At 56.7% G+C, this 24,263-nt stretch overlaps 2 protein-coding genes across 2 annotated transcripts in view; one reads left to right on the plus strand and one right to left on the minus strand.

Moving 5' to 3' along the window:
* Positions 1 to 639: 639 nt before the first annotated feature.
* LOC115917132 (RNA-binding protein 42-like) lies at positions 640 to 5,598 on the plus strand (the record flags this gene model as incomplete). Its single annotated transcript, XM_030970866.1, is given in 7 exon segments — positions 640 to 824; positions 1,519 to 1,588; positions 1,590 to 1,666; positions 2,383 to 2,568; positions 3,611 to 3,731; positions 4,799 to 4,993; positions 5,588 to 5,598. Coding segments are annotated over 7 exon segments (845 nt in total), but the record flags the coding sequence as incomplete, so codon positions are not given.
* A 1,349-nt stretch (positions 5,599 to 6,947) lies between these two features.
* The window catches only part of NPHS1 (NPHS1 adhesion molecule, nephrin), a 28,304-nt gene continuing 10,988 nt past the window's right edge, over positions 6,948 to 24,263 (minus strand). Inside the window, exons 7-24 of the mRNA XM_030970867.1 lie at positions 24,135 to 24,160; positions 23,516 to 23,642; positions 21,421 to 21,545; positions 19,696 to 19,873; positions 19,080 to 19,209; positions 18,068 to 18,213; positions 17,320 to 17,356; positions 16,636 to 16,880; positions 14,037 to 14,158; positions 11,943 to 12,117; positions 11,020 to 11,185; positions 10,024 to 10,340; positions 9,241 to 9,352; positions 8,511 to 8,674; positions 7,874 to 8,073; positions 7,410 to 7,473; positions 7,272 to 7,324; positions 6,948 to 7,068 (exon numbers count right to left, since the gene is read on the minus strand). Coding sequence (XP_030826727.1) covers positions 7,024 to 7,068; positions 7,272 to 7,324; positions 7,410 to 7,473; positions 7,874 to 8,073; positions 8,511 to 8,674; positions 9,241 to 9,352; positions 10,024 to 10,340; positions 11,020 to 11,185; positions 11,943 to 12,117; positions 14,037 to 14,158; positions 16,636 to 16,880; positions 17,320 to 17,356; positions 18,068 to 18,213; positions 19,080 to 19,209; positions 19,696 to 19,873; positions 21,421 to 21,545; positions 23,516 to 23,642; positions 24,135 to 24,160 — 2,432 coding nt within the window. The 3' untranslated portion in view covers positions 6,948 to 7,023. The remainder of the gene's footprint in view (positions 7,069 to 7,271; positions 7,325 to 7,409; positions 7,474 to 7,873; positions 8,074 to 8,510; positions 8,675 to 9,240; positions 9,353 to 10,023; positions 10,341 to 11,019; positions 11,186 to 11,942; positions 12,118 to 14,036; positions 14,159 to 16,635; positions 16,881 to 17,319; positions 17,357 to 18,067; positions 18,214 to 19,079; positions 19,210 to 19,695; positions 19,874 to 21,420; positions 21,546 to 23,515; positions 23,643 to 24,134; positions 24,161 to 24,263) is intronic.

Below are 24,263 nucleotides of genomic sequence, written 5' to 3' on the forward strand. Positions count from 1 at the left end.
GGGGGCTTTGGGGACATTTTGGGGGTTTGGGGACATTTTGGGGGCGTGTTTCTGGGAGGACATTGGGGACGTTTTTGGGGTGATTTGGGACGTTTTTGGGGACATTTTTGGGGGTTTGGGGACATTTTTGGGAGGTTTGGGGACATTTTGGGGACATTTTTGGGGGCTTTGGGGACATTTTTGGGGGTTTAGGGACATTTTGGGGGGCCTGTTTCTGGGAGGACATTGGGGACATTTTGGGGTGATTTGGGACGTTTTTGGGGACATTTTTGGGGGTTTGGGGACATTTTTGGGAGGTTTGGGGACATTTTGGGGGCACATTGGAGGCGTCGAGGACATTTGGGGTTGGGGACATTTTGGGGGTTTGGGGACATTTTTGGGGGCGTGTTTCTGGGATGACATTGGGGACATGTTTGGGGTGATTCGGGGACGTTTTGGGGACATTTTGGGGGGGTTTGGGGACATTTTGGGGCGTTTAGGGACATTTTGGGGGTTTGGGGACATTTTTGGGGACATTTCTGGGGTGGTTCGGGGACATTTTTGGGTGCATTTTTTGGGGGATTTGGGAACGTTTGTGAACACTCGGTGTCCCCGTGACCCCTGTGGTGACCCCCCCTGTCCCCCCCTTTGTGTCCCCAGCGGGTCCCCGGGGTCCCCTGGCCCTGCGGCCCCCCCCCGGCGCCATGGTGGGGGTGGGGCCTCCCCTGGGGGCCCCCCCCGCCCCCCCCCTGCTGCTCGCCCCTCCCCCACTGCAGAGACCGCCCCCCACCCCCCCCCTGGGGGCAACGATGGGCGGGGGAGGGGCCCTGAGAGCGGCCGGAGCGGTGAGTGAGGAACCGGGAATGGGACCGGGATGGACTGGGATATACTGGGACAAACTGGGAATGGGACTGGGTTAAAGTGGGACGGACTGGGAATGGGACTGGGACAAACTGGGAATGGGACTGGGAGGGACTGGGTTAAACTGGGAATGGGACTGGGTTGAACCGGGATGGACTGGGAGGGACTGGGAAGGACTGGGATGGACTGGGAGGGACTGGGAAGGACTGGGATGGACTGGGAGGGACTGGGAGGACGCTGCAGTTCCCAAAGACGCCGCCAGGGGGAGCTGCGAGTCCGTTGAGAGGGACTGGGATGAACTGGGAAGGACTGGTGGAATTTGGGCGGAATTTGGGGGTTTTTTGGGAGAGAATTTTGATTATTTTTAAATGAATTTTTAAGGGGAATTTGAGGAGGATTTGGGGCTTTTTTTGGGCAGAATTTGGGGCTTTTCGGGGGCAGAATTTGGGATTTTTTGCTGCAGAATTTTGGGGTTTTTGTGGCAGAATTTGGGGTTTTTTTGTGCAGAATTTGGGATATTTCATTGCTGAATTTTGGGGGTTTTGTGGCAGAATTTGGGCTTTTTTTTTAGCGCAGAAATTCGGGATGTTTCATTGCGGGATTTCGGGGTTGTTTTGGGTCAGGATTTGCGTTTTTTGCCGTTTTCCCGCCCGTCCTGAGCGCCGTTTGTCCCCTCAGGCGGGGGGGGGAGGGGCTCCCGTGCCCCCCCTGCCCCCGGTGGCCGCGGGGGGACCCCGAGCGCCCCGGCCCCCGGGCCCCCAAACCGACCCCGCCCGTCATCCAGGCCGCGCCCACCGTGTACCCGGCCCCGCCCCGCCGCGCCCCGGTCAGTGTCACCGAGTGTCCCCAAATGTCACCAGGTGGCCTTGTGACCCCCCAGTGTCACCTCGGTGTCCCCAGATGGCCCCAAATGTCCCCAGGACCCCCCAGTGTCACCTTGGTGTCCCCCTGTGGCCCCGCCCCCTTTTAACCCCTCCCCTTTAACCCCTCCCATGTGGCCCCACCCCTTTTAACCCCTCCCCCACAGGAGGCCACACCCCTTTTAAGCCCCATTCCCTGAAGGCCCCACCCCTCCAGACCACGCCCCTCTTGACTCCTCCCCTTCAATTGCTAGATTAAGCCCCTCCCCTTTAAACCCCACCCCCTTTAGTTCCTCCCCTTTAATTGGTTCAGTTCAAGCCCCTCCCCTTTTAGCCCCACCCCCATTAGCCCCACCTCTTTACTTAATTCTCTTTTAGCTCCTCCCCCTTTAACCACACCCTGTCTAGCCCCTCCCCTTTAATTCTTATAGCCCCTCCCACTTCAACCCCACCCCCTTTAGCCCCTCTCCTTAAATTCATTCTTTTGGCTCCTCCCCTTAAATTGATTCTATTTTAGCCCCTCCCCTTTTAGCCCCACCCACTTTGGCCCCACCCTTTCTTTTCCTTTAGTCCCTCACCCTTTAACCACACCCCCATTAACCCCGCCCCCTTTGACCCAGCCCTTTAACCCCTCCCACACGAGGCCCCACCCCCTTAAACATCTCTGACCGCTCCCCCACAGGAGGAGACTCCGCCCCCTCGGGCTCCGCCCCCTGAGGAGCCCCGGATTGGCCCCAGCCTCCCGGCTCCGCCCCCCGCCATAGCCACGCCTCCTCCAGAGCCGCGTCCTGGCCCCGCCCACATCGCACCGGTGCCACGCCCCCTGCGCAGGCCACGCCCACAGGACCCGCCCTTTCCTGTGCCTGAGGTGGGCGGGGCCTGAGTTGAAAACGGGGTGGGTGGGGCCTGAGGGAAGTGGGTGGGGTTAAATGTAAGGGGCGGGGCTTAAAGGGATGGGTGGGGCTACAGGAGGTGGGGTCAGTGCTTGGAGTGGGTGGGGCTGAAAGGAAGTGGGTGTGGCTTAAGGAAATGATTGGCAGGTATTCAGGGTGGGTGTGGCTATGACAAAGGGGCGTGGCAAGTGAGGGGGAAGTGGGCGTGGTCAAATTGAGGTGGGCGTGTCCCTGGATAGACCCCCATTGATTGACAGGTGTCCATCAAAAAATGGGTGGAGCTGCAGGGAAGGGGCGGAGCCTCTGGGGTGGGTGGTGCAGTTACCTGGAGGGTGGGCGTGGCCAGATTGGTGTGGGTGTGGTTATTGTCTTGACTGATTGACAGGTGCCAATCAGCCTGGGGCGGGGGTTGGGAAAAGTGGGCGGAGCCACCAAATCTGGGGGTTTTCTTCTGGGTGGGTGTGGCCAGATTGGTGTGGGCGTGGCTAGATGGTGGGTGTGTCCCAGATGATTGACAGGTGCCTATCAGGATGGGGGTGGGGCTCTCCAGAAGGGGGCGGAGCCTCAAATTTAAAGTTTTCCTGCTGGGTGTGGGCGTGGCCACGGTGGGGTGGGCGTGGCTGGGGTGATTGACAGGTGCTTTTTAGGATGAAGCAGGGTTATTGAAAAAGGGGCGGAGCTTCCAAATTTACAGTTTTTAGTCTGGGTGGGCGTGTCCCGGGTGGTGTGGGCGTGTCCCAGGTGATTGACAGCTGTCCCTCAGGATGGGGGTGGAGCTGTGAAAAAGAGGGCGGAACCTCCAAATTTAGGAAGTTGTGCTTGGTGGGCGTGGCTAGACCAGAGTGGGCGTATCTGTGATGGAGTGGGCGTGTCCTGCTGATTGACAGCTGTCCGCAAAGATAGCTTGGGTCTATCCAAAAAGAGGCGGAACCTCCAAATTTAGGGTTTTTTTCAGGGTGGGCGTGGCTGGGGTGGGGCGGGCGTGTCCCGGGCGATTGATTGACAGCTGTCCGCCAGGTGGGGGCGGAGCCGGCGGCCGAGGACAAGCGGAAGGGGCGGGGCGAGCGGCTGAAGCGCTGCATCCGCACGGCGGCCGGGAGCAGCTGGGAGGATCCCAGCCTGCTGGAGTGGGACGCTGGGGGGGACTGGGAGGGACTGGGAGGGACTGGGAGGGACTGGGGGGTTACTGGTTTATACTGAGATGGACTGGTTTGTACTGGGAGAGGTTTGGGATGGGATTGGGAGGGGCTCCAGGGGTTACTGGGATGAACTGGAAGTGGAACTGGGAGAACTGGGAGGGACTGGGAGGTTACTGGTTTATACTGGGGGGTTACTGGGATGGACGGGTTTGTCCTGGGAGGGGATTGGGGGGTTACTGGTTGTTACTGGTTTGCGGATTGGGGTTACTGGGATGGACTGGTTTGTACTGGGAGGGACTGGGTTATACTGGGATAAACTGGGAGGGACTGGGTCATACTGGGATAAACTGGGAGATACTGGGTTATACTGGTAGGGACTGGGGGGTTACTGGTTTGTACTGGGATGGACTGGTTTGTACTGGGAGGGGATTGGAGGTCACCGCGTGACCTTTGGGGTGTCCCCATAACCCTGGATGACCCCATGACGATCCCATAACTTCATTAACGACCCTATAACCCAAAGTGACCCAAAATCGCCGTTTTTCACCCCAAATTCAGACAACTTCCAGCACATTTTGTGGGGATTTTGGCAATGAGATCAATGATAAGATCCTGGGTTGGGCTACGACCCCAGAACTTCACGATGACCCCAAAACTTCCTGATGATCCCGTCACTTTTCGGCGACCCCAAAATGACCCAAAATCGCCGTTTTTTGCCCCGGTTTCAGACAATTTCCAGATCTTTTGTAGGGAGTTGGGGAATGAGATCAATGACAAGATTCTGAACCAGGTCACAGCCCTGAGGTTTCTCCGTAACCCCAAAATTTCCTGCTGATCCCGTAACTCCCCAATAACCCTAAAGTGACCCAAAATCGCCGTTTTTCACCCCAATTTCAGACAATTTCCACATTTTTTTGTGGGGATTTTGGCAATGAGATCAATGACGAGATCCTGGGTTGGGTTACGACCCCAGAACTTCACGATGACCCCAAAATTTCGTGCTGGTCCCGTCACTTTTCGGCGACCCCGAAATGACCCAAAATCGCCGTTTTTCGCCCAAATTCAGACGATTTCCGTATTTTCTGCGGCGACCTGGGCAACGAGGTGAACGACGAGACGCTGGGCCGCGCCTTCGGGCGCTTCCCGTCCTTCCTCAAGGCCAAGGTGATCCGGGACAAGCGCTCGGGCAAGACCAAGGGCTACGGCTTCGTGTCCTTCAAGGACCCCAACGACTACGTGCGCGCCATGCGCGAGATGAACGGTGACTGGGGACATCCTTGGGGACATTGGGGACGTTGGGGGGTTGGGGACACTGGGGGACATTGGGGATGTTGGGGACATTGGGGATGTTGGGGACATTGGGGCTACGGCCTCGTGTCCTTCGACTACGTGAGGGCCATGAGCGAGATGAACGGTGACCGGGGACATTGGGGACATTGGGGGGACATTGGAGACATTGGGGGGTTGGGGACATTGGGCACATTGGGGACAATGGGGGCTTGGGGACACCCTGGGGACATTGGGGACATTGTTGGGGACATTGGGGACAGCGGGGACACCCTGGGGACATTGGGGGGCTTGGGGACATTGGGGACATCCTGGGGGACATTGGGGACACCCTGGGACATTGGGGACAGGTCCTTCAAGGACCCCAATGAAAGACACAACGGTGACTGGGGACATTGGGGACATTGTTGGGGACATTGGGGACATTGTTGGGGACATTGGGGACATTGGGGACGTTGGAGACACCCTGGGGACATTGGGGACATTGGGGACATTGGGGACGTTGGGGACGTTGGAGACACCCTGGGGACATTGGGGACATTGGGGCTGCGGCTTCGTGTCCTTCAAGGACCCCAATGACTGCGTGTGCGCCACGCGCGAGATGAACGGTGACTGGGGACATCCTTGGGGACATTGGGGATATCGAGGGGATTTGGGACATTGGGGACATTGGGGACACTGGGGATGTTGGGGACATCCTGACTGGGGATTGTGGCCGGTATGAATGAACGGGTACAGGGACACCATTGGGGACATAGTTGGGGACATTGGGGACATTGGGTGCGTCAGGGGATGAATGGTGACCGGGGACACCCAAGGGACATCCTGGGGACATTGGGGATGTTGGGGACACCCAGGGGACACTGGGGACACTGGGGATGCTGGGGACATTGGGGACATCGAGGGGACATTGTGGACACATCAGGAACGTTTTGGGTATTGGACACAGTGACGGCGTTTGGGATTTTGGAAAAATTGGGGATTTTGGGGACACTGGGGCTGTGGTGGGAACCTCGGTGACTCCAAACTTCCCAGTTCATCCTAGTCCATCCCAGTCCATCCCAGTCCCTCCCAGTTTATCCCAGTTTAACCCAGTCCCTCCCAGTCCATCCCAGTTCCCTCCCAGTCCCTCACAGTTTATCCCAGTCCCTCCCAGTCCCTCCCAGTCCTCCCAGTCCATCCCAGTTTCTCCCAGTTTGTCCCAGTCCCTCCCAGTGTCCCTCCCAGTCCATCCCAGTCCCTCCCAGTTAATCCCAGTTTGTCCCAGGCCCTCCAAGTACCGTAAGCGCCCCGGCAAGGATCGGAACCTGGGGAGGTGGCCCAATCAAGGCGCCAAGAACAAATGGAAGGATGAGAACCGGAGGTGGGGCAGGCTGGGACAAACAGCGCGAGAAGAAGAAACTGGGGCTGAGATAGCCCGAGCTGGGACAGACTGGGACAAACTGGGACAGACTGGGACAGACTGGGGCTGAGATAGCCCGAACTGGGACAGACTGGGACAGACTGGGACAAACTGGGACAGACTGGGGCTGAGATAGCCCGAACTGGGACAGACTGGGATAAACTGGGACAGACTGGGACAGACTGGGGCTGAGATAGCCCGAACTGGGACAGACTGGGACAAACTGGGACAGACTGGGACAAACTGGGGCTGAGATAGCCCGAACTGGGACAGACTGGGACAGACTGGGACAAACTGGGACAGACTGGGGCTGAGATAGCCCGAACTGGGACAGACTGGGATAAACTGGGACAGACTGGGACAGACTGGGACAGACTGGGAGGGACTGGGAGGGACTGGGACGGCAATAAAGGTGATGTTAGAGCTGTACCTGAGTGTTGGAGTGTGACTGGGATGGACTGGGAGGGACTGGTTTGAACTGGGAATGGGCGTGGTTTATTTGTGGCTGTGGTTTATTTGTGGCTGTGGTTTATTTGTGGCCGTGGTTTATTTTGTGGCCGTGGTTTATTTGTGGGCGTGGCTCTGGCCGAGGCCCCGCCCCCTCAGACCAGCTCTCCCTGGGGGGTCACGAGCGGCTCCGGGGGCACCTGGGGTGGGGAGGGGAATGAAGGGGGAGGGGCCGGAGCTGCTCTTGGAAGCCCCTCCCCCTCCCCGAAACACCTCCTGTGGCCCCTCCCCCACCTGAGGCCCCTCCCCCACCCCTAAATCCCCTCCCCCACCCTCAAATATCCCCTCAGCCCCTCCCCCACACGAAGCCCCTCCCCCACCCCCAAACCCCTCCCCCCCTCACCTCCTCGTAGCCCCCCCACGGCTCCACCTCCTCGTACAGGTGAGGCTCCGCCCCTAAAGGGGGGGGAGGGGCAGCAGGTGAGGGGAGGGGGATGGGCACGGCCCCCCCCCCCCCACCCTGCCCCTCCCCCCCACTCACCCTTGGGAGGGTCCCAGGGGGCGGAGCCAGAGCTGGGCGGGGCCCGGGAGCCTTGGGAGCTGGGCTGGGGGGGTGGGGGAGGGGAGGGGCGGGGTCAGAGCAGGGCACGCCCACAAATGGCCCCTCCCCAGCCCAAAACTGCCCCTCCCACACCACAAACCGGCCCCTCCCCATCCCCAAATCTGCCCCTCCCCCGCTTTTAAATCCACCCCTCCCCCACCCCAAAACCTGCCCCTTCCCCACGTCCTAGACCGCCCCTTCCCCACCCTCAAAACCACCCCTCCCCCACCTCTAAACTCAACCCTAAACCCGCCCCTCCCCCACACCTCAATGGCCCCTCCCCATTCCTTAATCTGCCCCTCCCCCACCCCCAGAACCGCCCCTCCCCCACATCCAAATTTACCCCTCCCCTGCTCCTGCATTTACAGCCGCCCCTCCCCCACCCCGCCCCTCCCCCCCCTCACCGTCTCCTCCCTTTCTGCTCCCGCTCGGCGGCCCCGCCCCCACCGGAAGTAGCAGCAGCCAAGCCCCGCCCCCAGGGCCGCCAGGAGGGTCCCGGCCATGGCGCCGAGCGCCCCCTGCAGGACGGGCACGGCCGGGTCCTCCCCGCCCCCGGGAGGCGCTTCCGGTCCCGCCCACACCGGGGGCGGGGCCTCGGGAACGGCTGGGGGAAAGGGAAAGTGAAAAAACCGCACTTCCGGTCAGTGTCCAGTCACTTCCGGGTTTCATCCTAGCCAGGCCCATCCCCTTTCAGCCATTCCTGCCGGCTGCTTCCGGGTTTGTCCCGAACTTCCGGTGCTGCTGTGACTTCCGGTTCCGGTTTTCATTCACACCCCGATTTTTACCACGCAAAGAAGCGACTTCCTGTTTCTCCACCCACTTCCTGTTTTGTCCACCCTCACTTCCGGTTCCGCCCCAGATACATCCGGTTACCAAAAAATCCCATTCCCGGCAATTCACCACTTCCGTGTTAGAACCGGAAGTCCCCCTCATGCAACTTCCGGCGGCCATTTTTGCTCCCTCCAATCCTCTGACGTCACCCCCGGGCCCTGCCCCCTCCTCCTTTCATTAATTTTGGGGTTTTTGGCGCCATTTCCCTACCGGAAGTGACGGCTCGTAGCCTCACGGGGGCGCTCTCCCCTCGGGCGTTGCGTGCGCGCACGGTGACGTCATAGGGCGTGTCCGGGCGGAGCCCGCCCAGCGTGAGGGAGAAACCGGAAGTGACGAGATGGGCGGGTGGGGGAGGGGCGTCCGGCCCGTCCGCGCTGTGGGGGAGGAGCGGAGAAAAACTGAGGAAAGGGCGTGGCCGGAAGTGGAGTGGGAGGGGCCGGGAAACCCCGTGGGGGATGAAGAGTGGGCGGGGCCAAAAAAGAAACCAATCATAAAAGAAAAATCGGGGTGAGAGAACCGGAAGTGACACGAAAAACCGGAAGTTGGTGTTGGCAGACCGGAAGGAACACAGAGAACAAAATAGGAGGCCGGAAGTTGGGATGGGCGGACCGGAAGTGACACAACAGAACCGGAAGTTGCGGGGGGTCGAAAGTAACACCGAGAACGATTGGAAGCGGCCGGAAATTGGTATGGGCTGCCCGGAAGTGACTCGAGAACCGGAAGTTGGGTTGGGGAGACCGGAAGCAAGACAGAGAACAATTAAAACAGCCGGAAGTTAGTAGGAGCCGACCGGAAGTGACACAACACAACCGGAAGTTGGGCCGTAAAGACCGGAAGTGTCCCTAGCATCGCCCTAAATGACCGGAAGTCGGTCTGGGAGGGACGGGAGTGACGTCACAGGGACCGGAAGTGGCTCGGGGGGGGTCATGGCGGCCCGTACCGGAGCAGGAAGTGCTGGGGCAGGCCCCCGTCCCAGCCGGGCTCCCAGGCCAGGCTCAGCGAGGTCCCCGAGAGCCCCGAGAGCCGCAGGGCCCGCGGCGGGTCCGGGCGGTCTGGGGGCGGGGCCGGGACACGGTGTGAGACCAGTGATCCCAGTGCCTCCCAGTATAGCCCAGTCACCCCAAATCCACCTGTGAGCCCTCCCCAGTCCATCCCAGTTCCCTCCCAGTTCTCCCAGTGACATCCCAGTGCCCTGCCAGTAACTCCAAACCCCGAACCAGTATAAACCAGTGACCCCAGAACCCCTTTCAACCCCTCCCAGTCCCTCCCAGTAACCGCTAAGGGCCTTCCCAGTGCTCCCAGTAACTTCCCAGTGCTCTTCAAGCCCCTCCCAGTAACCCCAAACCACAAACCAGTATAAACCAGTGACCCCAAATCCCCTTTTAACCCCTCCCAGTCCTTCCCAATCCCCCCCAGTCCCTCCCAGTATAAACCAGTATATCTCAATACCCCCCCAGTCCCTCCCAGTCCATCCCAGTTCCCTCCCAGTATAAACCAGTAACCCCAAATCCTCTTTTTACCCCTCCCAGTCCTTCCCAATCCCCCCCCAGTCCCTCCCAGTATAAACCAGTATCTCTCAATACCCCCCCAATCCCCTCCCAGTCCATCCCAGTCCCTCCCAGTTCACCTCCCAGTCCATCCCAGTCCCTCCCAGTTTATCCCAGTCCCCTCCCAGTTTATCCCAATCCCCTCCCAGTTCCTCCCAGTTTAACCCCGTCCCCACCGCCCAGCCGCAGCCTCAGCCTCCTCCTGGCCGTTCCCCTCTTGTTGGTGGCCACGCAGTCGAAGGCGCCCACGGTGCCGTTGGCCGCGTCCCAGCGCTCCCAGTGCTCCCAGTGCTCCCAGTGCTCCCAGTGCTCCCAGTGCCCCCGGTCGGCGGGCGCTGGGCGCCGTGATAGCGTAGCGGGCGGGCCGGGCGGGCGGGCGGGGGCGCGCAGGAAGCGGCGGCGCAGGAGCGCCCGCGCCGCGGTGACGTTGGCGACGCTGAGCACGGAGCTGGTCCAGGGCCCCTCGCGCCACTGCAGCTCCCGGAAGGGAGAACTGGGACCGGTGGGGGGAGACTGGGGTTACTGGGGTGCTGGGAGGGACTGGGGGGGACTGGGGGGGACTGGGATGGACTGGGATGGACTGGGATGGACTGGGAGGGGATTGGGATAGACTGGGAGGGATTGGGAGGGGCTGGGAGGGAACTGGGAGGGGATTGGGAGGGACTGAAATGGGTAAAAAGGGGATTTGGGGTTACTGGTTTATACTGGGATGAACTGGGAGGGACTGGGAGGGGACTGGGAGGGGTTAAAATGGGATTTGGGGTTACTGGGAGGGAACTGGGAGCACTGGGAGGGGATTGAGAGGGAACTGGGGGAGAGAACTGGAACGGGTAAAAAGGGGATTTGGGGTTACTGGTTTATACTGGGAGGGACTGGGAGGTCCCAGAGTAGCTTTGGGGGGATATTCCCAGTCCCTCCCAGTTCATCCCAGTTCGTCCCAGTCCCTCCCAGTTCATCCCAGTAACCCCTAGCCCTAAACCAGTAACGAGAAACCCCAAACCAGTATGAACCAGTAACCCCAAATCCCCTCCCAGTCTGTCCCAGTCTGTCCCAGTTTATCCCAGTCTGTCCCAATTTGACCCAGTTTGTCCCAGTCTGTCCCAGTTTGTCCCAGTTTGTCCCAGTTTGTCGGAGTCTGTCCCAGTTTGTCCCAGTCTGTCCCAGTTCCTCACCCCGGCTCCCCAGTTCTCAGGCTCCGCCCATTGCTCTCCCACTTTAGCTCCACCCCCGGCACTCCCCGGGCTCGGCACCGCAGCGTCGCTGACTCCGCCCCCTCAGGCACCAGCACCACCCCTGGCTCCGCCCCCTCCTCTGGCTCCGCCTCCATCTCGGGACCATCTGAAAAGGAAAAGGGGGCGGGGTCAGGAGGAGGCCGCCTCCTATTGGCTGATTCAGCATGGGGGCGATCCCTATTGGCTGCTCCATTGTGGCCACGCCTACATTTGGTTCCTCCCCCTTTCCCCACCCTGTTTAGCCCCTCCCCTTTCTCTCTTTAACCCCGCCCCACTTAGCTCCTCCCCCACCCATTTAACCCTTTCTTGGCTCCTTTTAACCCCTCCCCTTCCCCATTTAACCCCTCCCCCATTAAGTCCACCCGCTTTAGCTCCTCCCACATCCTTTTAGCCCCTCCCCCAGCCCGGTTTAGCCCCGCCCCCTCACACTTCTGACCAGCACCCCCGAGTCCGCATTTAACCCCTCCCACTCCCCATTTAACCCCTCCCACTCCCCATTTAACCCCTCCCACTCCCCATTTAAAACCCCCACATGAACCCCACCTACTTTAACCCCTCCCCCATGAACCCCACCCCCTTTAGCCCCGCCCCCAGCACGATTTAGCCCCTCCCCCTCTCACATCCGACGAGCCGCCTGGGTGGGGCGTGGCATCCCTGAGTCCGCATTTAACCCCTCCCACTCCCCATTTAACCCCTCCCCTCCCTGTTTAACCCCTCCCACTCCCCATTTAACCCCTCCCACTCCCCATTTAACCCCTCCCACTCCCCATTTGACCCCCCCACACGAACCCCACCCCCTTTAGCCCCTCCCCCACCCCTTTAGCCCCGCCCCCGGCCCGTTTAGCCCCGCCCCCGGGCCTCACACGTGACGAGCAGCCGGACGATGGCGCGGGCGGGGGGCGGCACCCCCGAGTCCACCCGGCACTCGTAGGGCGCCCCCAGGTCCCGCCGCGCCCCCGAGACCCTCAGGGCGCCCCCGGGACCCCCCGGCAGCGGCTCCAGCCCCGCGGGGAGATCCAGGGGGGACCCCGAGTCACCCTGGGGCGGGGAGAGAGGGAAACGGAGGAGAAATTGAAGAGAAATAGCCCCGAAATAGCCCCGGAAATAGCTCAAAAATAGCCAAAAACTAGCCTCGAAATCGACCCAAAGTAGGCAAAAAATAGCCCCGAAATAGCCCCAAAATAGCCCCAAAATAGCCCCGGAAATAGCTCAAAAATAGCAAAAAAATTAGCCTTGAAATCGACCCAAAGTAGGCAAAAAATAGCCCTGAAATAGCCCCAGAATAGCTCAAAATAGCCCCGGAAATAGCTTAAAAATAGCCAAAAATTAGCCTTGAAATCGATCAAAAGTAGCAAAAAAATAGCCCTGAAATAGCCCCAAAATAGCCCCAAGAATGGCACCAAAATAACCCAAAAATAGCCCCGAAAATAGCTCAAAAATAGCAAAAAATTAGCCTTGAAATCGACCAAAAGCAGGCAAAAAATAGCCCTGAAATAACCCCAAAATGGCACCAAAATGGTACCAAAATAGCCCAAAAATAGCCCCGGAAATAGCTCAAAAATAGCCAAAAATTAGCCTCGAAATCGACCAAAAGTACGAAAAAATAGCCCCAAAATAGCCCCAGAATAGCCCCAAAATGGCACCAAAATAAATACAAAATATCCCAAAAATGGCACCAAAATAACCCAAAAATAGCCCCGAAAATAGCTCAAAAACAGCCAAAAATTAGCCTTGAAATCGATCAAAAGTAGCAAAAAAATAGCCCTGAAATAGCCCCAAAATAGCCCCAAGAATGGTACCAAAATAACCCAAAAATAGCCCCGAAAATATCTCAAAAATAGCCAAAAACTAGCCTTGAAATCGACCAAAAGCAGGCAAAAATACCTGAAATAACCCCAAAATGGCACCAAAAATAGCCAAAAAATAGCCCGGAAATAGCCCAAAAATAGCCACACCCCAAAAGTATGAAAAAATAGCCCTGAAATAGCCCCAGAATAGCCCCAAAATGGCACCAAAATAAATACAAAATATCCCAAAAATGGCACCAAAATAACCCAAAAATAGCCCCGAAAATAGCTCAAAAATAGCCAAAAACTAGCCTTGAAATCGACCAAAAGCAGGCAAAAAATAGCCCTGAAATGGCCCCAAAATGGCACCAAAATAGCCCCAAAATAGCCCAAAAATGGCACCAAAATAGCCCAAAAATAGCCCCGGAAATAGCTCAAAAATAGCAAAACAATTAGCCTTGAAATCGACCAAAAGTACGCAAAAAAGAGCCCAAAAATAGCCCCAAGAATAGCCCCGAAAATAGCTTAAAAACAGCCAAAAACTAGCCTTGAAATCGATCAAAGGTAGGAAAAAAATAGCCCTGAAATGGCCCCAAAAAAGCCCAAAAATGGCACCGAAATAAATACAAAATATCCCAAAATTGGCACCAACATGGTCCCAAAAATGGCACCAAAATAGCCCAAAATTAGGCCCAGAACAGCCCCTGAAATATCCACCCAAAAATCCCCCCCAACCCCCTCCACAGCCCCCCCAAAATCTCCCCCAAATATTCCCGGGACCCCCCAAATCCCCCTTGGGACCCCCAAATCCCACTCAGGATCCCCCAAATCCCAGTTAAATCCACCCAAATCCCCCCGGGACCCCCCCAAATCCCCCAACCACCCCTCAGGACCCCCCAAAATCTCCCCAAGACCCCCAAAATCCACACGGGACCCCCCAAATTTCCCCCAAATCCTCCCCAGGACCCCCCCAAACTCCCTCAACCACCCCCCCAGGACCCCCCAAAATCTCCCCAGGACCCCCCTAAATCCCCCTTGACACCCCCAAATCCACCTCAGGACCCCCCTAAATCCCCCGGAGGACCCCCCAAACCCCCCCCAAATCCCCCTTGACACCCCCAAACCCCCCCAGGACCCCCCAAACCCCCCCCAAAATCCCCTCCCCCTCACCAGGCGCGCCCACCGCACGCTGCCCGGGGGGAGGGGGCTGCCCTGGGCCTCGCAGAGCAGCTGCCCCTCCCCCCCCTCGTCCACCACCACCGGGTCGGGGGCGCGCACGATGCGGGGGGGCACTGGGGGGGCAACGGGGGGGGGTCAGGGGGGTCCTGGGGGGGGATTTGGGGGGGATTTGGGGGGTGTTTGGGGGGGCAACTGGGGGCTCCCAGGGGGATTTGGGGGGGATTTGGGGGGTCCCAGGGGGATTTGGGGGGTCCCAGGGGATTTGGGGGATTTGGGGGGGGGATTTGGGGGGATTTGGGGTCCCGGGGGATTTGGGGGGATTTGGGGGGTCCCAGGGGATTGGGGGGATTGGGGTCCCATGGGGGTCCGGGGGGATTTGGGGGATTGGGGGTCCTGGGGGGATTTGGGGGATTGGGGGGTCCCAGGGGATTTGGGGGGGATTTGGGGGGTCCCAGGGGATTTGGGGGCAATTGGGGGGTCCCAAGGTGATTTGGGGAGGATTTGGATTGGGGGGCCCAGTGGGGGGGTGGGGTGGTCCAGGTGTTGGGGGTGGGGGTGGGGCAGGGGTTTGGGGGATGGGGGATTTGGGGGTCCCAGGGGGATTCGGGGGGGGTTTGGGGGTCCCGGGTGGATTTCGGGGGTCCTGGGGGGTGTTTGGGGGGGGCAATTGGGGGGTCCCAGGGTGATTTGGGGAGGATTTGGGGTTTGGGGGTCCTGGGGGTGGGTTGGGGTTCGGGGTTTGGGGGTCCCAGGGGGATTTGGGGGGGTCCGTGGGGGGGATTTTTGGGGGGATTTTGGGGCAGGGGGGGGGGGGGGGGGTTTGGGTTTGGGGATTTGGGGGTTTGGGGGGTGGTGGTTTTGGGGGATTTGGGGGGGATTTGGGGGTCCAGGGGGATTTGGGGGTTTGGGTCAATTTGGGGGATTCAGTTTTTGGGGGAATTTTGGGTCCATTTGGGGTAATTGGGTTTGGGTGATTTGGGGGATTTGGGGGAGTTTTGGGGGGATTTTGGGGAATTTGGTGGGTTGGGGGATTTGGGGGGGGTTTGGGGGGGGGTGATTTTGGGGTGATTTTGGGGGTGAATTTGGGGGTGGTTTTGGGGTGAATTTTGGGTGTTTTGGGGAGGATTTGGGGGGTTTGGGGGTCTATTCCGGGGTAATTTTAATGGAGGTTTTCGGGGGTGAATTTTGAGTGTTTCTGGGGTGAATTTTGGGTGGTTTTGGCGTGAATTCGGGGTGGTTTTGGGCTCAATTTGGGGTGGTTTTGGGGTGATTCTGGGGTGTTTTGGGTGATTTTGGGTGTTTTGGGGGGAATTCTGGGTGTTTTTGGGGGTATTTTGGGGTTCATTTTGGGGGTATTTTTCAAGTTTGGGGTGTTTTGGGGTTCAGGGTGGTTTTGGGGTGATTTTAGGGGTAATTTGGGTTTTGGTGTTTTGGGTAATTTGGGTGAATTTGGGGGTGGTTTTGGGGGTGGTTTTGGGGTGTTTTTGGGGTGAATTCGGGGGTGTTTTTGGGGTGAATTTGGGGTTGTTTTTGGGGTGAATTTTGGGTTAATCAGTTATTTTGGGGTGAATTTTGGGGTGATTTTAGGTTGTTTTGGGGTGAATTTTGGGTGGTTTTTGGGGTTAATTCCGGGGTGGTTTTGGGCTCAATTTGGGGTTGTTTTGGGGTGAATTTTGGGTGGTTTTGGGGTGAATTTTGGGTGTTTTGGGGTGAATTTGAGTTGTTTCTGGGGTGAATTCGGGGTTGGTTTTGGGGTCAATTTGGGGTTGTTTTGGGGTGAGTTGGGGTGTTTTGTTTTGGATTGGGTGGTTTTGGGGTGTTGGGTGTTTTTGGGGTGAATTCTGGGTGTTTTGGGGTGAATTTGGGGTTGTTTTTGGGGTGAATTTTGGGTGTTTTTGGGGTGAATTTTGGGTGTTTTTAGGTTGGTTTTGGGGTGATTTGGGGGTAATTTTGGGTTCATTCCAGGGTAATTTTGGGTTAATCCCGTGTGAATTTTGGGGTGAATTTTGGGTGGTTTTGGGCTCAATTTGGGGTGAATTTTGGGGTAAATTCGGGGTTGTTTTGGGGGTGAATTTTGGGGCGGTTTTGGGGTGAATTTTGGGTGGTTTCTGGGCTGTATTTTGGGGTTTTTTTGGGGTAAATTTTGGGTGTTTTCGGGGTATTTTTGGGGATGTTTTTGAGGTGAATTCTGGGTGGTTTTGGGGTGAATTCTGGGTGTTTTTGGGGTGAATTCTGGGTGTTTTTGGGGTGCATTTTAGGTTGTTTCGGGGGTGAATTTGGTTGCTTTTGGTGTGAATTCCGGGTGGTTTTGGGGTGAATTTTGGGTTGTTTCTGGGGTGAATTTTGGGTTGTTTTTGGTGTGAATTTTGGGTGTTTTTGGGGTGAATTCTGGGGTGGTTTTGGTGTGAATTCTGGGTGGTTTTGGGGTTGATTTTGGGTGTTTTCGGGGTATTTTTGGGGATGTTTTTGGTGTGAATTTTGGGTGTTTTTGGCGTGAATTCCGTGTGGTTTTGGGGTCAATTTAGGGTGTTTTGGGGTGAATTCTGGGTGGTTTTGGGGTGAATTCGGCTGTTTTCGGGCTGTCCCGTACCCTGGACCAGCAGCGTGACGTCAGCGCCGGCCCCGCCCTCGGCGTTGACGCACCACGCCCGGTAGGCGGCGCTGTCGCCGCGCGTGACGTTGGCGATGACGAGCGCGCCCCCCGGCGCGAGCCGGAAGCGCGGGGAGCCCTCTGGGGGCGGGGCCACGCGGGGGGGAAGGGCGGGGTCAGCGAGAGGCCACGCCCACCCAGAGATATTGTAGAGCTCCCAGTAACGCCCCAGTGCCCTCCCAGTGCTCCCAGTAACAACCAGTGCCCTCCCAGTAACAACCAGTGCTCCCAGTGCTCCCAGTAACAACCAGCCTCCCAGTAACGCCCAGTGCCCTCCCAGCCAGTGCCCCCACCCAGTAACACCCAGCCCTCCCAGGCTCCCAGTAAGCCCAGCTCCACCAAAACCATACATCTCCAGTTCCATTACCCAGTAACCAAACCCACCAGTATAAACCAGTATAAACCAGCAAACCCAAAACCCCTTTTTACCCCTCCCAATCCCATCCCCAGTCAATCCCAATCCCTCCCAGTATAAACCAGTCCCTCCCAGTCCCTCCCAGTACCCGGAGTGACAGTGCCCCCCAGTACCCCAGCTCACCCCTGGCTGGGGGATGGCTGCACCGACACCCAAACGGCCTCGACCCCAGAACCAGCGAGGGCCGCCGCCCACCAGTACGAACATACCAGTAACAACCGTGCGACCGTACGACATACACCATACCTAAAAAATAGACAAGACCAGTATGGACCAGTACGGACCGTACGGACCAGTACGCGTACGACCAGCTACGGACCAGTACGGACCAGTATGGACCAGTACGGACCAGTACGGACCAGTACGGACCAGTACGGACCAGTACGGACCAGTATGGACCAGTATGGACCAGTATGGACCAGTACAGACCAGTACGGACCAGTACGGACCAGTACGGACCAGTACGGACCAGTACGGACCAGTATGGACCAGTACGGACCAGTACGGACTGGTACAGACCAGCGGTTAGCTCCCACGTCCATCCCAGTAACTCCCAGTATAAACCAGTAACCCTTTGTAACTCCCCCAATCTCCTCCCAGTCCATCCCAGTATAAACCAGTAAAAACCAGTAACCCCAAATCCCCTTTTTAACCCCTCCCAGTCCTTCCCAGTATAAACCAGTAACCCTTTATAACCCTCCCCTCCCAGTCCTTCCCAGTCCCTCCCGGTCCATCCCAGTATAAACCAGTAACTCCCAATCCCCTCCCAGTATATCCCAGTACAAACCAGTATACCCCAGTTCCCACTTTGAACCCCTCCCAGTCTATCCCAGTATAAACCAGTAACCCCAGTTCCCCTTTTGAACCCCTCCCGGTCCCTCCCAGTACAAACCAGTAACCCCAGTTCCCCTGTTGAACCCCCCGCCCCGCTCCCCCCCGTCCCTCCCGCTCTCTCACGGCGCATGCGCAGGACGTGGGCGGAGCTGACGGCCACGCCCAGCCGCGCGCTCCAGGCCCGGCACGTGATTGGCTGATCCTGGAGCTCGAGCGCCCCCTGCAGCAGCAGCCGTGACCCCGCCGTGACCCCGCCGTGGGGGGCGGGGCTGGGAGGGAGGGGCAGCCCCGGATCCCTGCGGGGAACTGGGAGTGACTGGGAGGGACTGGGATGGACTGGGATGGACTGGGATGGACTGGGATGGACTGGGAATGACTGGGATTGAACTGGGAGTGACTGGGATGGACTGGGATGGACTGGGATTGAACTGGGAGGGACTGGGATGGACTGGGATGGACTGGGAGGACTGGGATGGACTGGGAGTGACTGGGATTGAACTGGGAGGGACTGGGATGGACTGGGATGGACTGGGATTGAACTGGGAGTGACTGGGATTGAACTGGGAGGGACTGGGATGGACTGGGATGGACTGGGATGGACTGGGAGGGACTGGGATGGACTGGGAATGACTGGGAGGGACTGGGATGGACTGGGAGGGACTGGGATGGACTGGGAGTGACTGGGAATGACTGGGATTGAACTGGGATGGACTGGGAATGACTGGGAGGGACTGGGATGGACTGGGATGGACTGGGAGGGACTGGGATGGACTGGGAGGGACTGGAAGGGAACTGGGATGGACTGGGATTGAACTGAGATTGAACTGGGATTGAACTGGGAGTGACTGGGATGGACTGGGAATGACTGGGATGGACTGGGATGGACTGGGATTGAACTGGGATGGACTGGGAGGGACTGGGAGGGACTGGGATGGGGTTTGGGGTTACTGGGATATACTGGGATAAACTGGGAGGGGATTGGGAGGGGACTGGGAGGTCACCGGTTTATACTGGGAGGGACTGGGAGTTACTGGGAGGTTACTGGGAAAGCTCTCATGGGTAACTGGTTTATACTGGGAGGTCAGTCGTGTTCCTGGAAGGTCACTGGTCTATACTGGTTTATACTGGTGCTCACGCGTGGCCGGGCCGGATCCAGGTGAGCTCCGGGGCCGGGTGGGCGGGGCCAGCGCGGCACGTGACCGAGAGGGCGTGGCCGGGGGGGGGCTCCCGAGGGGACACCGAGATGGAGACGGACTGGGCTGGAACTGGGAGAGACTGGGATGGACTGGGAGGGCGGGAACTGGGATGAGGAGGAGGACTGATGACTGGAGGGACTGGGAGGGACTGGGAGGGACTGGGAGGGACTGGGAGGGACTGGTTTGGATCCCCTCCCAGTCCCTCCCAGTATAAACCAGTTCCCTCCCAGTCCCTCCCAATCCCCTCTCAGTCCCTCCCAGTATAAACCAGTATAACCCAGTCCCTCCCAGTGCCTCCCGGTTTATCCTGGTCCCTCCCAGTATAAACCAGTTCCCTCCCAGTCCCTCCCAGTTCCTTCCCAGTATAACCCAATCCCCTCCCAGTCCCCCCCAGTCCCTCCAATCCCCTCCCCGTATAAACCAGTTCCCTCCCAGTTTATCCCAGTCCCTCCCAGTATAAACCAGTAACATCCCAGTCCCTCCCAGTCCCTCCCAGTCCCTCCCAGTCCCTCCCAGTTTATCCCAGTCCCCCCAGTATCCGCACTCCGCTCTCACACATCACGTTCAGCCGCACGGGGGCGCTCCGGGTGGGCGGGGCGCCCTGGCGGGTGGGCGGGGCCTCGCACCGGAAGTCGGCGCCGTTGTCGGCGGGCGCGAGCGTCACGTGCAGCGCGCGCGAGGTCACGTGACCCGAGCGGCTCTGGGGCGGGGCTTCCGGGAGGGGGCGGCCGTCCTGAGAGAGGGGGCGGGGCTTGGGGAGACTGGGACAAACTGGGACAAACTGGGACAAACTGGGATAAACTGGGATAAACTGGGAGGGACTGGGATAAACTGGGAGGGACTGGGATAAACTGGGAGGGACTGGGAGGGGTTTGGGGGAATTTTTTGGGGGGATTTTTGGGGGAAATTGAGAATATTTTGGATTTTTGGAGGATATTTGGGATTTTTTTTTTGTTTTTTTTTAATTTTTAGGGGAGATTTTTGGGATATTTTGAATTTTTTCGGGGGTCCGGGGGTGGGGAATTTTTTTGGGGGGGATTTTTTGGGAGTGTTTTGGGACTTTCGGGAGACGTTTCGGGATTTTTTGGGGAATTTTTAAAAAATTTTTGGGACGATTTTTTTGCATTTAAAAAAAATTTCTAGGGGGAGTTTTTTTGGAATTTTTTGAATTATCGAGCAAAATTTTTGGGGTTTTTTAGGGAGATTTTTGGGATTTTGGCTTTTTTTTAATTTTTTAAACTTATTCAAGGGAGATTTTGGGATGTTTTGGAGATTTTTTGGGATCATTTTGGGAACATTTCAGGGATTTTTTTGGGGGATTTTTTTGGAATATTTTTGGAATATTTTTGGAATATTTTGGGGGTATTTTAAGGAATATTTGGGGATATTTTAAGGAATATTTGGGAATATTTGAGGATATTTTATGCAATATTTGGGGATATTTTATGCAATATTTGGGAATATTTTAAGGAATATTTTAAGGAATATTTGGGAATATTTTAAGGAATATTTGAGGATATTTTGGGAATATTTTGGGAATATTTTATGCAATATTTGGGGATATTTTGAGGAATATTTGGGAATATTTTAAGGAATATTTGGGGATATTATAAGTAATATTTGGGGATATTTTGGGGATATTTTAAGGAATATTTGGGGATATTTTAAGGAATATTCGGGGAATATTTTAAGGAATATTTGGGAATATTTTAAGCAATATTTGGGAATATTATAAGGAATATTTTAAGGAATATTTGGGGATATTATAAGGAATATTTGGGGATATTTTGAGGAATATTTGGGGATATTTTAAGAATTATTTTAAGGAATATTTGGGAATATTATAAGGAATATTTGGGGATATTTTGGGGATATTTTAAGGAATATTTGGGGATTTTTTAAGGAATATTTGGGAATATTTGAGAATATTTTAAGGAATATTTGGGATATTTTAAGCAATATTCGGGGATATTTTAAGGAATATTTGAGGATATTTTAAGGAATATTTGGGAATATTCGGGGATATTTTAAGGAATATTTGGGAATATTTTAAGGAATATTTGGGGATATTTTAAGGAATATTTGGGAAATATTTGAAGGAATATTTGGGGATATTTTAAGGAATATTTGGGGGGGATATTTTAAGGAATATTTGGGAATATTTTAAGGAATATTCAGGGATATTTTAAGGAATATTTTGGGGAATATTTTAAGGAATATTTTGGGGATATTTTAAGGAATATTTGGGGCCATTTTGGGGGCCATCCGGGCCGTTCTCACCTTGCTCCAGGTGAGTTTGGGGGCCGGGTGCCCCCCCCGGGCGTGGCACAGCAGCCGCAGCCCCTCCCCCACCCGGAAGGTGGTGTTGGGGGGCGGGGCCTCCACCCAGAGAGCCTGGGGCGGGTCTGGGGGCGGGGACACAGCGGGACACGCCCCCTTTTAGAGGGACACGCCCCTTTCTTAAAGGAACATGCCCCGTTTTTAAAGGAAAAACTTCCCAGTCCCTCCCAGTACATCCCAGTATATCCCAGTATAACCAGTATGACCAGTATATCCCAGTATATCCCAGTATATCCCAGCATAACCCAGTATATCCCAGTATATCCCAGTATACCCAGTATAACCAGTATAACCCAGTATATCCCAGTATATCCCAGTATATCCCAGCATAACCCAGTATATCCCAGTACATCCCAGTATAACCAGTACCCCCATTCCCAGTACACCCCAGTACACCCCAGTACATCCCAGTATCTCCCAGTACACCCCAGTACACCCCAGTACATCCCAGTACACCCCAGTACATCCCAGTATAACCAGTATAACCAGTACACCCCAGTACACCCCAGTACATCCCAGTACACCCCAGTACATCCCAGTATAACCAGTACACCCCAGTATAACCACCAGTACACCCCAGTACATCCCAGTACATACCAGTATAACCAGTATAACCAGTACACCCCAGTACACCCCAGTACACCCCAGTACACCCCAGTACACCCCAGTATAACCAGTATAACCAGTACATCCCAGTACATCCCAGTACATCCCAGCTACATACCCCCAGTAAACCCCAGTATAACCAGAGCCCAGCCCCATACAGTACCCCCAGTAACATCCCAGTACACCCCAGTACACCCCAGTACACCCCAGTATAACCAGTATAACCAGGCCCATCCCAGCCCATCCCAGTACCCCCCAGTACACCCCAGTATAACCAGCCCCATTCCCAGTACCCCCCAGTACCCCCCAGTACACACAGTAACCCAGCCCCATTCCCAGTACACCCAGTATAACCAGTACGACCACCCCCATTCCCAGTACCCCCAGTATAACCAGTACGACCAGCCCCATTCCCAGTACACCCAGTATAACCAGTACCCCCAGTAACCCAGTACCCCCAGTACACCCAGTACGACCAGCCCCATTCCCAGTACCCCCCAGTATAACCAGTACCCCCATTCCCAGTACCCCCAGAACCAGTACCCCACCCCCAGTACCCCCCAGTATAACCAGTACCCCCATTCCCAGTACCCCCCAGTACACCCAGTACACCCAGCCCCATTCCCAGTACCCCCAGTATAACCAGTACCCCCATTCCCAGTACCCCCAGTACCCCAGTATACACCCCATCCCTACACCACCCCCATCACCCCCCCAGTACACCCAGACCCCCAGTATAACCAGTACCCCCATTCCCAGTACCCCCAGTATAAACCCCACCCAACCCCAGTCAGTACCCCCACCCATACCCCAGTATAACAGTACCCACCAACACCCAGTACCCCCAGTACCCCCATTCCCAGTACCCCCAGTATAACCAGTACCCCCAGTCCCAGTACCCCCAGTACACCCAGTACCCCCATTCCCAGTACCCCCAGTATAACCAGTACCCCCAGTACCCCCATTCCCAGTACCCCCAGTATAACCAGTACCCCCATTCCCAGTACCCCCAGTACCCCCAGTACCCCATCCCAGTACCCCCAGTACCCCCAGTACCCCCATTCCCAGTACCCCCAGTACACCCAGCCCCATTCCCAGTACACCCAGTATAACCAGTATAACCAGTACCCCCATTCCCAGTACCCCCAGTATAACCAGTACCCCCAGTATAACCAGTACCCCCAGTATAACCAGTACCCCCAGTACCCCCATTCCCAGTACCCCCAGTATAACCAGTACCCCCATTCCCAGTACCCCCCAGTACCCCCAGTACCCCCATTCCCAGTACCCCCAGTACACCCAGCCCCATTCCCAGTACACCCAGTACACCCAGTACCCCCAGTACCCCCATTCCCAGTACCCCCAGTATAACCAGTACCCCCAGTATAACCAGTACCCCCAGTATAACCAGTACACCCCCGCGGCTCACGGCTCACGCTGACCGCCACGCTCACGCTCCGCGTCCCCACCCCGGGGGTCTCGGCCTCGCACACCAGCGCCGCCCCGTGGTCCTGGCCCCGCCCCCGCAGCGTCACGTTGGAATAAGCTCCGCCCCCCTGGGGGTCACCAAAGGGGCACGGGGTCACTCGGGGTCACTGGGCACTCAGGGGTCACTCAGGGGTCACTCCCAGGGTTGTCCCAGTTCTCTCCCAGTCCCCCCCATCCCTCCCAGTATAACCCAGTCCATCCCAGTATATCCCAGTATATCCCAGTCCCTCCCAGTTCCCTCCCAGTCTCCTCCCAGTCCATCCCAGTATATCCCAGTACATCCCAGTATATCCCAGTATATCCCAGTATATCCCAGTCACTCACTGATGCCGCTCCCAGTCCCTCCCAGTTTGATCCCAGTCCATCCCAATCTGCTCCCAATCCCTCCCAGTCCATCCCAGTCCCTCCCATTTCCTTCCCAGTACATCCCATTCCTTCCCAGTCACTCACAGTGCCTCCCAGTCTATCCCAGTCCGTCCCAGTCCCTCCCAGTCCCTCCCAGTCCATCCCAGTATATCCCAGTCCATCCCAGTATATCCCAGTATATCCCAGTCCCTCACTGGAGTGGCTCCCTCGCTGCGGGGGGCTCAGGGGACACCAACCGAGCAGCTAGAGACCAGCACGGAAGGGTAAACTGGGAGCACTAGTACGACTCAGTACGACCTACCGACCAGTACGGGCACCGCCCG

This window comes from Camarhynchus parvulus, unplaced genomic scaffold (genome assembly GCF_901933205.1).
Source record: "Camarhynchus parvulus unplaced genomic scaffold, STF_HiC, whole genome shotgun sequence".
Lineage (NCBI taxonomy): Eukaryota > Metazoa > Chordata > Aves > Passeriformes > Thraupidae > Camarhynchus > Camarhynchus parvulus.